Source organism: Neofelis nebulosa, chromosome 8 (assembly GCF_028018385.1).
Source record: "Neofelis nebulosa isolate mNeoNeb1 chromosome 8, mNeoNeb1.pri, whole genome shotgun sequence".
Classification (NCBI taxonomy): domain Eukaryota; kingdom Metazoa; phylum Chordata; class Mammalia; order Carnivora; family Felidae; genus Neofelis; species Neofelis nebulosa.
In genome coordinates, this window is record NC_080789.1 from 94,268,363 (window position 1) to 94,280,630 (window position 12,268).

General features: G+C 37.7%; 1 protein-coding gene across 1 annotated transcript in view; it reads left to right on the forward strand.

Moving 5' to 3' along the window:
* The window catches only part of GUCY2C (guanylate cyclase 2C), a 69,767-nt gene that overhangs the window by 28,165 nt on the left and 29,334 nt on the right, over positions 1-12,268 (forward strand). The window contains exons 10-12 of the mRNA XM_058743594.1: positions 319-430; positions 6,874-6,955; positions 10,066-10,171. Coding sequence (XP_058599577.1) covers positions 319-430; positions 6,874-6,955; positions 10,066-10,171 — 300 coding nt within the window. The remainder of the gene's footprint in view (positions 1-318; positions 431-6,873; positions 6,956-10,065; positions 10,172-12,268) is intronic.

Sequence of the window (12,268 nt, forward strand, 5' to 3'; positions counted from 1 at the left end):
TTTTAACATTCGTAAAATGAGAGGCTTGAACTAATTCTCTAAAGAGGCAAAGATTCTATATTGGGTAGGAGTTACTCATACGATGTATGATCATAAAGAAACAAAATAATTGACCCACATGGAGCTTAAAGCTACCTTCATGCTGTGAACCAATAAGTGGATGCTACCTAGCTAGCTCCTGGCTGCCAAACATTACCTTGTTTCATTGAGAAGTGTTACTATGAAATTCAAATGTCAATGGGCAGGACAGTCTCATCAGAAGTCATTCTAAAATGTCTTTTTCTGTTCATCCTTCTTCTTTTTCATGCCCTGGCACAGTACAACGTTCTATTGACCTATGACACCCATGTAAATAGGACTACTCCAAAGGAAGAAACCCCCACATTCATCTGGAAGAACCACAAACTTCCTAATGATATCCCAGGCGAGGGTAAGATATCCTTTGGTGAATTTTCTTTCCCTGAAATGGCTTTTCTGGTAAGGTAAGCACATTCTATGGTTTATACAATTAGCCTGCTTTTATTTTTTTGTTTATTTTGTTTGTTGTCTGAATTAGATTTGCTAGGCTTGTAAAATGTGGACTTCCCTTCCCAATGAATGATATTACAGTTCTAATTAAATGCTCAAGCTATCCCTATTCTAATTTAGCTATACCTCTCTTTAATATGTGTCCTACCTAATCACTGACAAAAATTAACCTATAGAAAATTAGTTGCAACAATTGGCAAAGTGAACACAAAGACATATATTCTTAATGCCACTTACTCCGTTTTACTGCAATAAACTCAAAGTATACATATTTCAGCAAGAAACACATGATGCCAGCAGCCGTCAGTCATCAGTGAGCATGGCTTCAAAAGTCTCCCCCCATTTCCTCACAGGATATATACTTGGGTTATAATGATGATTACCCATCTACTTAAGATGAGATCCTATAATATCATGGAAAGCCCTAACATGACTATAACTTCACCCGTGCAACTTCCGATGTGACCATATAACATTGGCCATCACTGTATAGGGTCAGCTAAGTATCTCCTGGGCAACAAAGTCTCAGGACAGTCTGGCTTAGCCAAGGATTACTACAATAAATAGTAACTAATTTCACATTACTAATCTATTTTTAGGGAAAAAAGTTTAAATTTGGACAAATATTTATGCCCAAGATGCAAAAAAATAATAATAATAAATTTTTTATTAAATTTATTATTAATATAATAATAATTTAGAATTAATAAAATTAATAAAATAATTTAGAAAAAGTGATACATTCATAAATGTATAAAATAATTTAGAAAAAAGTGATACATTCATAAATGGTACATCATAAACCAATTAAAATATTTACAAAGAATTTTAAATGACATGGGAAAACTCACAAGGTAAATTAACAGGAAAGTGAACAAATTTTTATTTAATAAGATTCTATTCTTTGTAAAACTATGTTAGAAATAGACTGTAAAGAAATATGCTAAAATGTTAACAGTGATAGTTTCTGAATAGTAGGATCCTAGGAGAATTTTTTTTTGGCCATTTTATGTTTTTCTTAATTTTCCAATTTTTCCCATGACTCTGTATTAATTTACCATTTTTAAATACTAAAAAATAAACTATAAATATTTGTCTCGCAGCCCTGTTCTAATAACCAAAAACTGAGGTCAATAGGACTTAAAGAGAAAAGTTGTGTTTTGATGCACTTGCTTGTGTTAAAGTTCTTGCTATATTTTTAGTCCTCTTGTGTTCCATGAGTCATATATGGTTAAAAATGATCCCTGTGTTTTTATTCAGTAGCCATATGCAGTTGACTAAAGCAAAGAAGGATGTGGGAAGTGGGGATCCCATTCTTCTAAACAATAAACAATCCCGAACTGACTTCAGATTTACTGTTATCATTGCTCTTTTTTAAAGTTTTTATTTTGATTCCAGTTAATATACGGTGTTATATTAGTTTCAGGTGTGCCGTATAGTAATTCCACACTTCCAACATCACCCTGTGCTCATCATGACAAGGGCTCTCCTTAATCCCCATCACCTATTTCACCCATCCCCAGTCTCTCCCCTCTGGTAACCATCAGATTGTTCTCTATAAGTAAGAGTCTCTTTCTTTCTTTCTTTCTTTCTTTCTTTCTTTCTTTCTTTCTTTCTCTCTCTCATTTTTTCCCTTTGCTTTTTCATTTTGTTTCTTAAATTCTACATATGTGTGAAAGCATATAACATTTGTTTTTCTCTAACTTATTTCATTTAGCATGATACTCTCCAGCCTCATTCATGTTATTGAAATGGCAAGATTTCATTCTTTTTGATGGCTAAATATTCCTTTGTAAAACACCACTTCTTTATCCATTCATCAATTGATGGACACTTGGGCTGCTTTCATATCTTGGCTCTTATAAATAATGGTGCAATAAACATAGGGCTGCATGTATCCCTCTGAATTAGTATTCTTACATTTTGGGGGGTAAACACCCAGTAAAGTGATTGCTGGATCATAAAGTAGTCCTATTTTTAACTTTTTGAGGAACCTCCATACTGTTTTCATACTGTTTGCATTCCCACCAATAGTGCATCAGTGTTCCTTTTTCTCCGCATCCTCACCAATATTTGTTGTTTCTTGTGCTCTTGACTTGAGTCATTCTGACAGGTGTGAAGTGATATCTTATTATAGTTTTGATTTGCATTTCCCTGATGATAAGTAACGATGAGCATCTTTTCATGTGTCTGTTGGCCGTCTGGATGTCTTCTTTGGAGAAATATCTGTTTGTGTCTTCACCCCCCATTCTGTAGGGTTGCCTTTTAGTTGTGTCGATTGTTTTCTTCACTGTGCAGAAGCTTTTTATTTTCATATAGTCCCAATAGATTATTTTTGCTTTTGTTTCCCTTGCCTCAGGAGATATATCTAGAAAGAAGTTGCTATGACTGATGTCAAAGAAGTTACTGCTTGAGTTCTCTTCTAGGATTCTTGTGGTTTCAGGTCTCACATTTAGGTCTTTAATCCTAATAATAATAAGATAATAAGATAATTTAATAATATTAAAATAATAAGATTATTTTAATCCAAAGTAATAAGATAAGATACCTAGGAATAAACTTAACCAAAGAGGTGAAAGATCTGTACTCTGAAAATTCTAAAATACTGATGAAAAAATTAAAGATGACACAAAGAAATGGAAAGACATTTCATGCTCATGGATTAGAAGAACAAATACTGTTAAATGTCTTTACTACCCAAAGCAGTCTATACATTTAATGCAGTCGCTGTCAAAATACCAACAGCTTTTTTTACAGAGGTAGGCCAAACAATGTTAAAATTTGTGTGGAAGCAGAAAAGACCCCCTATACCCAAAGCAATCTTGAAAAAGTAAAACAATACTATCATTGCTTTTTAAAGTTGATTTCTTTTCATGAGCAAGCTTTTTAAAATTATCTCTAGAACCATCTGCAAGCTTCCTAGGTTTAACCACACTTAACTTTTAAAATGTATCTCTTTTCTCATGGATTTCTGCAACTCTTTACTTCTTTCCTTTGTAACTTTTTGAGTTACAACTATTTTTTCTTTTCCCTTAATTATAGCCTGTGGTAACAATGTCAGCTTGTATTTTTAATATATTTCTTTAAGAGTTTTGGGGTATTTGAGTTATTCAATAGAAGGATCTGTGCTTTATAAAATGCTCAACTTCTCAAAAAATAATTTTTGAGAGAACTCTCATTATTTATCTAAGAGACATCACATTAAATATTCATATTACAGGGACATTGTATCATCCTGGGCAACTTCACTTCATCCTCATTTAGCCAGAAAATTCAGTTAGCCAGAACTTTTCATTACTCAACTGTTACTACATTTAACTTCAAACTTTATAAATAAAGTAATTCAATCTTTCAAATAGTAAACGAGATTTCATCTGGTCTTTTATCTGGGTACACAACTGCCAACTAAGTGTCAGAATGTTTCAACTGAGATAACACTATCACTATGGTTTCATTCATTCTACGAAGATTTACTTAATGCCAGGGAATGTTCTAAACCATCATCATCTGCCTCCTGGGTTACAATAACATCCACCTGACTTCCTGCTTCAGTCCTGCTTCCTGCCCACCTCTAGTCTAACCAACAGTGCCACCAGAATGAAAGCGTGGATCCAGTCATATTGTTGCATTATTGCTAACACTCAATTGGCAGCTCTACCTTACCCATAGAATAAAGTCTAAATGACTTATTACAGCACAAAATGTCCATTTATCTTCTTACTTCTCCAGACTTATCTTTCTTTCATCTTGCCTGAAATCCCTTCCCTACTCCCTCAACTTCCTCCTATTTCCTTTAAAAAAATGGTGGGAGGTGGTCTTGCAACCTCGTGCCCTTGTGTCTTCAGTGATGCTACTCGCTCTGATTAAAATGTATCACTCCTCCATACAACTGGTAAACAGCCACTCATCTTCAACATTTAATTTGAATTTCATCTTTTCTAAGCTTTTTCTTAGCTTCCCATTGATCTTTCCCAAATCCCACCAGACTTCTAGCATAGAATTTATATCACATTTATTGGTTTGCACATCTTTTTAAACCATATACTGTGTGAGTGTAGGGTCTATTCTTTATTCATGTCTGCTTGCCCAACTTAGTGCCTTAGAAGAGATGGAGGGAGGAAGGGAGGGAGGAAGGAAGGGGAGGGAGGGAGGGAGGGAAGGAAGGAAGGAAGGAAGGAAGGAAGGAAGGAAGGAAGGAACAATATGAGATAACTATAAATTCATTTCTACTCAGCACTAATCCACCCTGTGTTAATTTCAATCAATTTACTTCTCCAAGTGTTAGTTTCTTCCTCCTTCAAATCAGGACATCTGTTAACTAACTCTAAGATTCTTTCTAACTATCATATGACTGTGGGCTTATAAAATCATTCTACTTTCACTGTAAATGGAATTAAATAGAATGTGATAACCACAGCAGCAGAAGCTTGACCTTTGAACTAATGTAATACTGTGACTTGACTAACTTAAGCAAAACTGAAAAGTATGTTGAATTAACAACTGCTATAGTCAAATAGTATATAGTATATTTAAATATGGTGCAGTGAGATGTTCATACTGTAGGGGGCATATAGGAATTGAGATGGGCAATGACCCAGCGTAAGCTCCCCCTAGTCCCTCCAATTCATGTTCTAGTCTAGGGGGATGTGTAATCTTAGTAGACTGATGAGTAGAATCATTGATGAGTAGAATTGTATTTCTTGTGTTGACTTCGTTTTTTGTGTGGAATTGGAGAGTGATGGCAATGGCAGTGGTGGCTAGGTGAGGGAAGTGATGATCACAGTAATAAGCAGAATTCACACAGTCAAACATGCCCATACTGCAACTCCAGAGTACTAATCAGTTTCTTCCCTGATGAGAACAGAAATCCAGCGCTCAAATTTTCACTTGTTGTAGGTTTTCCCTTAGCAGAAAACAAGATAACAAGCAGAGGCAACATCCTACATTAGCAGCAAAGCATAAATTCTTCAACACCACCCCTTATAAAAAGCACGGAGAAAATTTTAGTGACGAAAAATTCATTCATGTGATTTTTAAACCCAATAGTAAAGATATTCATAGTGGAAAGTGAGTGTGCTTGGTCCCGTCTCTGTCAACTTTTGTCTCTCAATCACTTCTGACTTTAGTTTGTTGCGTATTTCTAAGTAATATGAATATCTTTCTTGATTTATAAATATTAGAGGTTATCTGTTTATTTCTTGTACTGATGAAAGATTTGGTTCATCTTCACCAGCCCTACTTTTTTCTAACCTTTTCTCAATATAGCTATATATTTTTTGTCAATTCATTTATTGGATGCCTTTGTAGTTTTAATTAATACACGTAAGTTTCTAGTATTATTCTATCAACTATATACAAAACTTCTTGCTTCCCAACTAGTGACCCTATCCTCCCTTCTACCTCCTTCTTATCTCCCAGAGTCTCCTGTATTTCTCTTTAATTTTGCATAGTTGATAATATCTGTTTTGTACCTCTATGAAGCCCTCTGCCATTTACCTACAATTTGATTCTAAAAGTTGAAAATTAGTAAACATTTTCATCATTATTTATATAAAGCTAAATAGCACTCTGTCTATTGGTTAGAATCCATTCCATTTCCCCTTCTTGAACTGAATCCATTGTGGCATATATGAACCATGACTTTCTTGCAGTTTTACTATTGCTGCTGTCCTTCTCAATAAAGCCTTGTTCCTTTGTAGATTCAGATTCTGCTTCAATGCTTCCTTGGGTTAGATCCACATTTTCCTGGGTTTCACTTACCCTTCTGTGAGTCTCTTAAATCCCTCCATCCTTACAGCTCCACCTACATCTAGTGTTCTAATAAATAAAGTCACTTACATTCTTCAGTGACTTCCCTCAATGACCTGGTAGTGCTTGGGAAGGACCAGCAGGCAACACTGTCACTTGGTATTCTACAGTGACTGACTTTTCTTCTGATTTGTGCTTGTTCTTAAAAAATAGTTGTCTCTTTCTCTATGAGTCCTCCTTAGGTATAGGAGTTCCAAGGATATTAGGTGGACTTCCTACCAAAATTATCTCTGCACTGAAAACTATTTTATGTTCTTGTAACATTTGGTGATTCCCATAAGAAGTACAGTGAACAGATTATAAGGATAGCTGGAATTAAACCACTTCCCCTGGCACATTCCAGATAATTTTCTTCAGAGACCACAGATGCAGGACCTGAACTACCAATGAAGAGATTAATAAAAGATCAATATTTTTTAAAAGTTTCTCCTTTCCCTTTCCTCAAATCAGATTATACAACTAGAGTCTTTGAAATGTTTTTATTCGCTCTTCAAAGATCCTTACTAATGCATTTTTTCACTGCCTTTTCTGCCACAGGCCCTCAAGCCCTGTTGATTGCGGTCTTCACCCTCACAGGAGCTGTGGTTCTGCTCCTCCTCATCGCTCTTCTGGTGCTGAGGTACCTGTCACCCTCTTTGTCTCACTGTGCTCACCATCCAGAGAGGGAGGGAGCGGGAGAGGGAGAAGTCTGATGCCATCAATGATAATGTACATTCACAAGAAGGTTTCTAGACAGATCGAAGATCATGAAGGCATTCTGCATCAAAGACCACATCACAGGCAGAATGGTACTGAATAGATCACTTACAGCTTGGTGTCAGAGGGACCTGAACTCCTATCTAGCTCAGTTCTGTGACTTACTAGTTGTGTGATTTTGAGTGCATTATGATGTGTTACTTAGCTTCGGTATCCTCATCTGACCTGTTGTGAGAAGTTGAAATAAGGTGTGTATAGTGACAACCATATAATGGGCACTCTATAGGTAGAGACAGCTATTCTGCTGTTTATTGGCATTTTGTGGGAAATTTCAAAGTCTCTATATGTTCAGTCTGGAAGAGTCCTTTGAAATCATCTACCTCCTCCTGTTTTCGCATGGGGAAAGGGACCCAGAAAACCTAATGGCTCGTCTTTAATCATACCACCAGGTAGTGTGTAGGGCCAAGCCTAGCAGCCAGGCCTTCTGACCATCAGTTCCCTGGTTTTTCTACTCAATTTGGACATATGGATTGCCCCACACAGTGACAGAGGCATAATGTATACTCAGAAATATTTGTTGAACATATAAATGAATGAGTGAATATCACACTACCTCTTAATCGGTGTATGTTAAACACACAAAACTTTCTATCATATTATATTGTCAGAATCATCCCCATTTCCCAACTGAACCAGATAACAATTTTTCTCTGTGTATCACACGTGTTGATCTGTGTGTCACTATACTTTCTCATGAGAGCATCCAAACTGTTCCATATCAGTTAAAGTTTTCTCCAGGAAAGGAAGTAGATTTCTCTGTTCAGTCTGAAGGCAGAATTTGAGTCCTGTAACTGCATTACCCCAAATTTGAGATGTATATACACATATACAGTGTATTGCGGTCATTTAGTTGAAGGTAACCAGAAACCACAATTTGAGGATAATAAATCCAGTCAATAGCAAGGTCACAATGTGGCAGTTGTCCTTCAGAAACCAAGTCCAAATGATTGTCAGCTTAAGATAGGGGTAAATCACAAGGTAAGAGACAATAACGTGCAGAAATAGGCATTTTCCATTTTCTTTAAACACAGGAGGCAGAGATAGGGTTTCCCAATGGCCAGAGCAGTGATGTGTCCAAATGAGATCTGGTAGACAGATCTTATTCACATAGTTCTCCATTACAGCTGCCTATACAAGAAAAGTAGTGAATGATTTATGGCATCCTCTGATTCAATATGGATGACAGTTGGCTCTCTTGGGTCCCAAGAGTCTTTGGGAATGCAGAGATGAGAGCCTTCAAGGCTATAAGACTACTTTGCCTCCAGGTCTTAGGATCATAATCATTGGTCAGTAATATACTATTTTATATGTACTTAATAGAGGAATACTCAGAAAAGCATAGGGAGAAAATAATCATTTCTGCTTAGGGGACATTAATAAGGGCACACGGATGAGGTTAAGAAGGTGAGTAGAAGTTTGTCAAATGACCACAAGCAAAGACAAACTCAAGGACAAATAGCTCAATGCAAAAAATTCAGATTCTAGAATCAGACACAGCAAGCAATGGAACTTGGAATACAATAGAGGTGATATTACAAGTCAATTGGGAAATGATACTGGCACAGTAGGCTTGCAACATGGAAAAAATGAAATTAAAATCCTAAAAAAAAAATGAAATTAAAATCCTACCTGAAACTATACACAAATATAGAGTTCATTCCATATGGATTATAAATGGAATAAAGACCTAAATGTGAAACTCAAACTTCAAAATTTAGAAGAAATTAATAAAAAATGACTTTGTGATCTCAACTAGGAAAATATTTCTCAGTTAAGGTAAGTTACAGAAGAAAATAAATGAATGTGGCCATAATGAAAACTAAACTTTCTATACAACAAAGTTAAAATAAGCAATAAACTAGTGTTTGAAAAGACATTGAATCTCTCTAGTAACCAAAAAAAAATGGGAATTCCTGGGTGGCTCAGTCAGTTAAGCGTCCGACTCTTGATTTCAGCTCACATCATGATCTCATGGTTTGAGTCTGAGCCCCACATCAGGCTCTATGCTGACAGCACAGAGTCTCCTTGGGATTCTCTCTCTCCCTGTCTGTGCCTCCCCTGATTACATGTGTGCATGTGCTCTCTCTCTCAAATTAAATAAACACCTTTTTTTCTAAAAAGAAAAGCTTATATTTTGAAAAAATGAAGCACAAAGCAACAATTAAATACCATTTCACATACATCATAATGGTAAAAAAAAAAAAAGTTTGATAATACCAAATGTTAAGAATATGGAGGAAACAGGAATTCTAATGTTGGGTGGATCAGCTGGTGTAACCACTTTGGGAAATAATTTGTCAATATCTACAAAAAGTTGTGTTTCCTATAACCCAAGAATTCTGCTTTATCTATACTGTCTGGGAGAAACACTTTAAAAAGGTGACATTTTGAATGCTGAAATGCGTGTTGCATTTTCTCTATGCTTTTCTATTTTCTTTATACATTTATTTTTTAAAGGCACAAATGCATAAGAGGAACTGGCTTGTTTAGGAATCTGGTATATTCTCTGGTGGCTTAAAAATTACCATTTTTGCTTTTCAAACTTAATTTTTTTTTTTTGTTTTTCCTTACTGTTTCCATATCATCAGTTCAGATTCTTCATTATAGTGAAGAGCTGCCTTAGTGAAGGACCTGAGGAGAGGGGAGAGGAGGGGAGGGAAGGGGAGAGAAGGGAAGGGGAGGTGGGGAAGGGAAGATGGAGAAGGGGCAATGGGGAAGGGAAGGGAAGGGAAGGGAAGGGAAGGGAAGGGAAGGGAAGGGAAGGGAAGGGAGAAACACATCAGAAATCCTTATAGCTCCACTAATAGCCAGAATTCACCACTCTAAAGAATATGGAGTCACACCATGGGGCTAACCTGTCTCACTGCATATCTACCTGAGAATATCAGTGTTCTAAATTTCTCTTAGTGTTCAGAAGCTAAATGGCATGAATGTTAATAAAAAACCTATTGATTGGTTCTATTCCTTTCACAGAAAATATAAGAAAGAATATGAACTTCGTCAGAAAAAATGGTCCCACATTCCTCCTGAAAATATCTTTCCTCTGGAGACCAATGAAACCAACCATGTTAGCCTGAAGGTATGAAAGCTAGAGCTAGTGCAACTTGCCAGATATTTGACAAGACTGGTAGTGTGGTAAGAAATGGGCCAAGCAGGGATCATTTGTTGGAGAGTCTAGAACTTAGACATTTTCTAATTCTCAGCTTCCCATGTTTTCATTGATCCTCCATTGCCCTAACATAGACGTCAGGATAGAGAATTTGAGTTCCACGTAACCCTGGCTACTACTCTGCCCATCCTAAGGATGTATGGCTTATCTTGCTCATTGCTGAAGAATGAGGCCTCTGCTGATATTTGCCTGCCCTCTCCCTCAGCCAGGAAATATCACAGCAGCCAGTAATAATGCCTCCCCTTGAGTGCTGTCAATGCTGGATCCATATTATCTCATCCACAATGTTTCTGACAAGGAACTCAAGAGTTAAACTTTATCATAACTTTGCTGATGAGGGAACTGAACGATGTGGGGTTAGGAAACAGGTGCAAGAACACACACAGCTAATGAGCAGGATTACTGCCAATAAGAGCTGACGCTGAGCACTTCTCCTGTGCCAGATGCATTGACCCGTCTCATCTTCCCCCGAGTCCTGTGAGGTTAACAGGTTAACTTCAGGAACATGGCCACAGTTTGAACCTAGTCTATCTCACTGTGAAGGCTGAGATCCTAAAACCTATCTTTGACCATATTTTTATCAGAGTTTTTATACCAAAGCATACTAAGAGAAGAAGGAGACCCAGAACCTCCACATGAAGAGATGAGTGGGGTCCCTCAGCTTTGGGCGGGGTCAGGTTTGTCCTTGGAGCCACCCTACCAGCTCTTGTCACTCCACCCAGCTCCTGCATGTTGTCTCCGAGAGCTAGGACCCCCTCACACTATACGAGGACTAGGTCTCCCTTGCCTCCAGTAATGCTCCTTCTCTGAACATCCTTCCTGTTGCATTCAGAAGCTCACACATAAAACTTCTATTCACAAAGACCACTCTGTCGCAGGCAAGTGTCAGGATAAAATCCACCTTGCAGTAATTCACAGAAAGGTACAGACGATCATAAGACTATTGGGCTTCCCAAGAGAGAATTTTTGGACCTAAATGACTAATTGGCAGGACCCCCGGAGGGGAGAGGAGACTTCTAGAAGGAGTGAGTACTCCTCTGCTTCTCATGACACCAGCACAGGCTGCCACGTGGCCCACCTCTGCACACATCCAGCCATGCCTTCACTCCTCACAAGCCTCCCCCACTGTCTCAAACCCCACGCTTCATGTTTGTTCTTTTTGACGAAGCCTAAAATGTGTCTCTGTCTTCTTGAGGCGTAAGTATTCCTAGAAATATAACCCATCCATCCCTCATCAGACATTACAGAATTTTTTATGTGTTAATTCAATCAGATTAGCCCACTCATCTGGCTAAGGAGTAAGTCTTTGGGACAGTAAGTCTTTGGGACAGAATAGAGGTGATTCAGGGCATGGGGAGTCAGAGTCACTCTGAATTTCAGGAAGGCTGGGGAGCAGGCGGCCAGGAACTGGCTGTAAGGAGAGGTCTTCCAGTGCCGTGAGTCATATGGAGGCGGGAGAAAGCCCCAGGTGGTCAGCCAAAGTCAGCAAGAGGGGAAAATGCCACACCACCACACAGGCAGTGGTTCAAATCCTGTATATGCGCTGAAGGCAGGGATAAGGAAACAAGACCAAGGGACGGGATGAGAAAGAGCACATTCCTGTACTAAAACAGAAAGGAAGAGAAAACCAAAGTAGCCAGACAAAAAGAGAAATCAGGAAAGTCAAAGGGATGAGTAACAGATGAAAAAAAAAAAAAAAAGATGAAGATGATGATAATTCATTTGAGGATAAAACACTTAAGCTTGTAAGACAATTTCACGAGCTTTATTGCATTTGATACCCAGTATCCCTGTCAGTTAGGATTTCCCAGATAAGTTACTAAGGTTCAAATAGTTTGAGTGACCTAATCAAGGGCTCAGTAAAAAGAATATGACACCAGACAGCAAGCTCACATACTGCTGTCTGTCCGTATGTGACACTTAGTGCCATTTAACCCTTATGTAGCTCATTTGTAAAATAAGAAGAGAAAGAGAAGACAACTGACATTTGTTAATCTGCATTGTGCC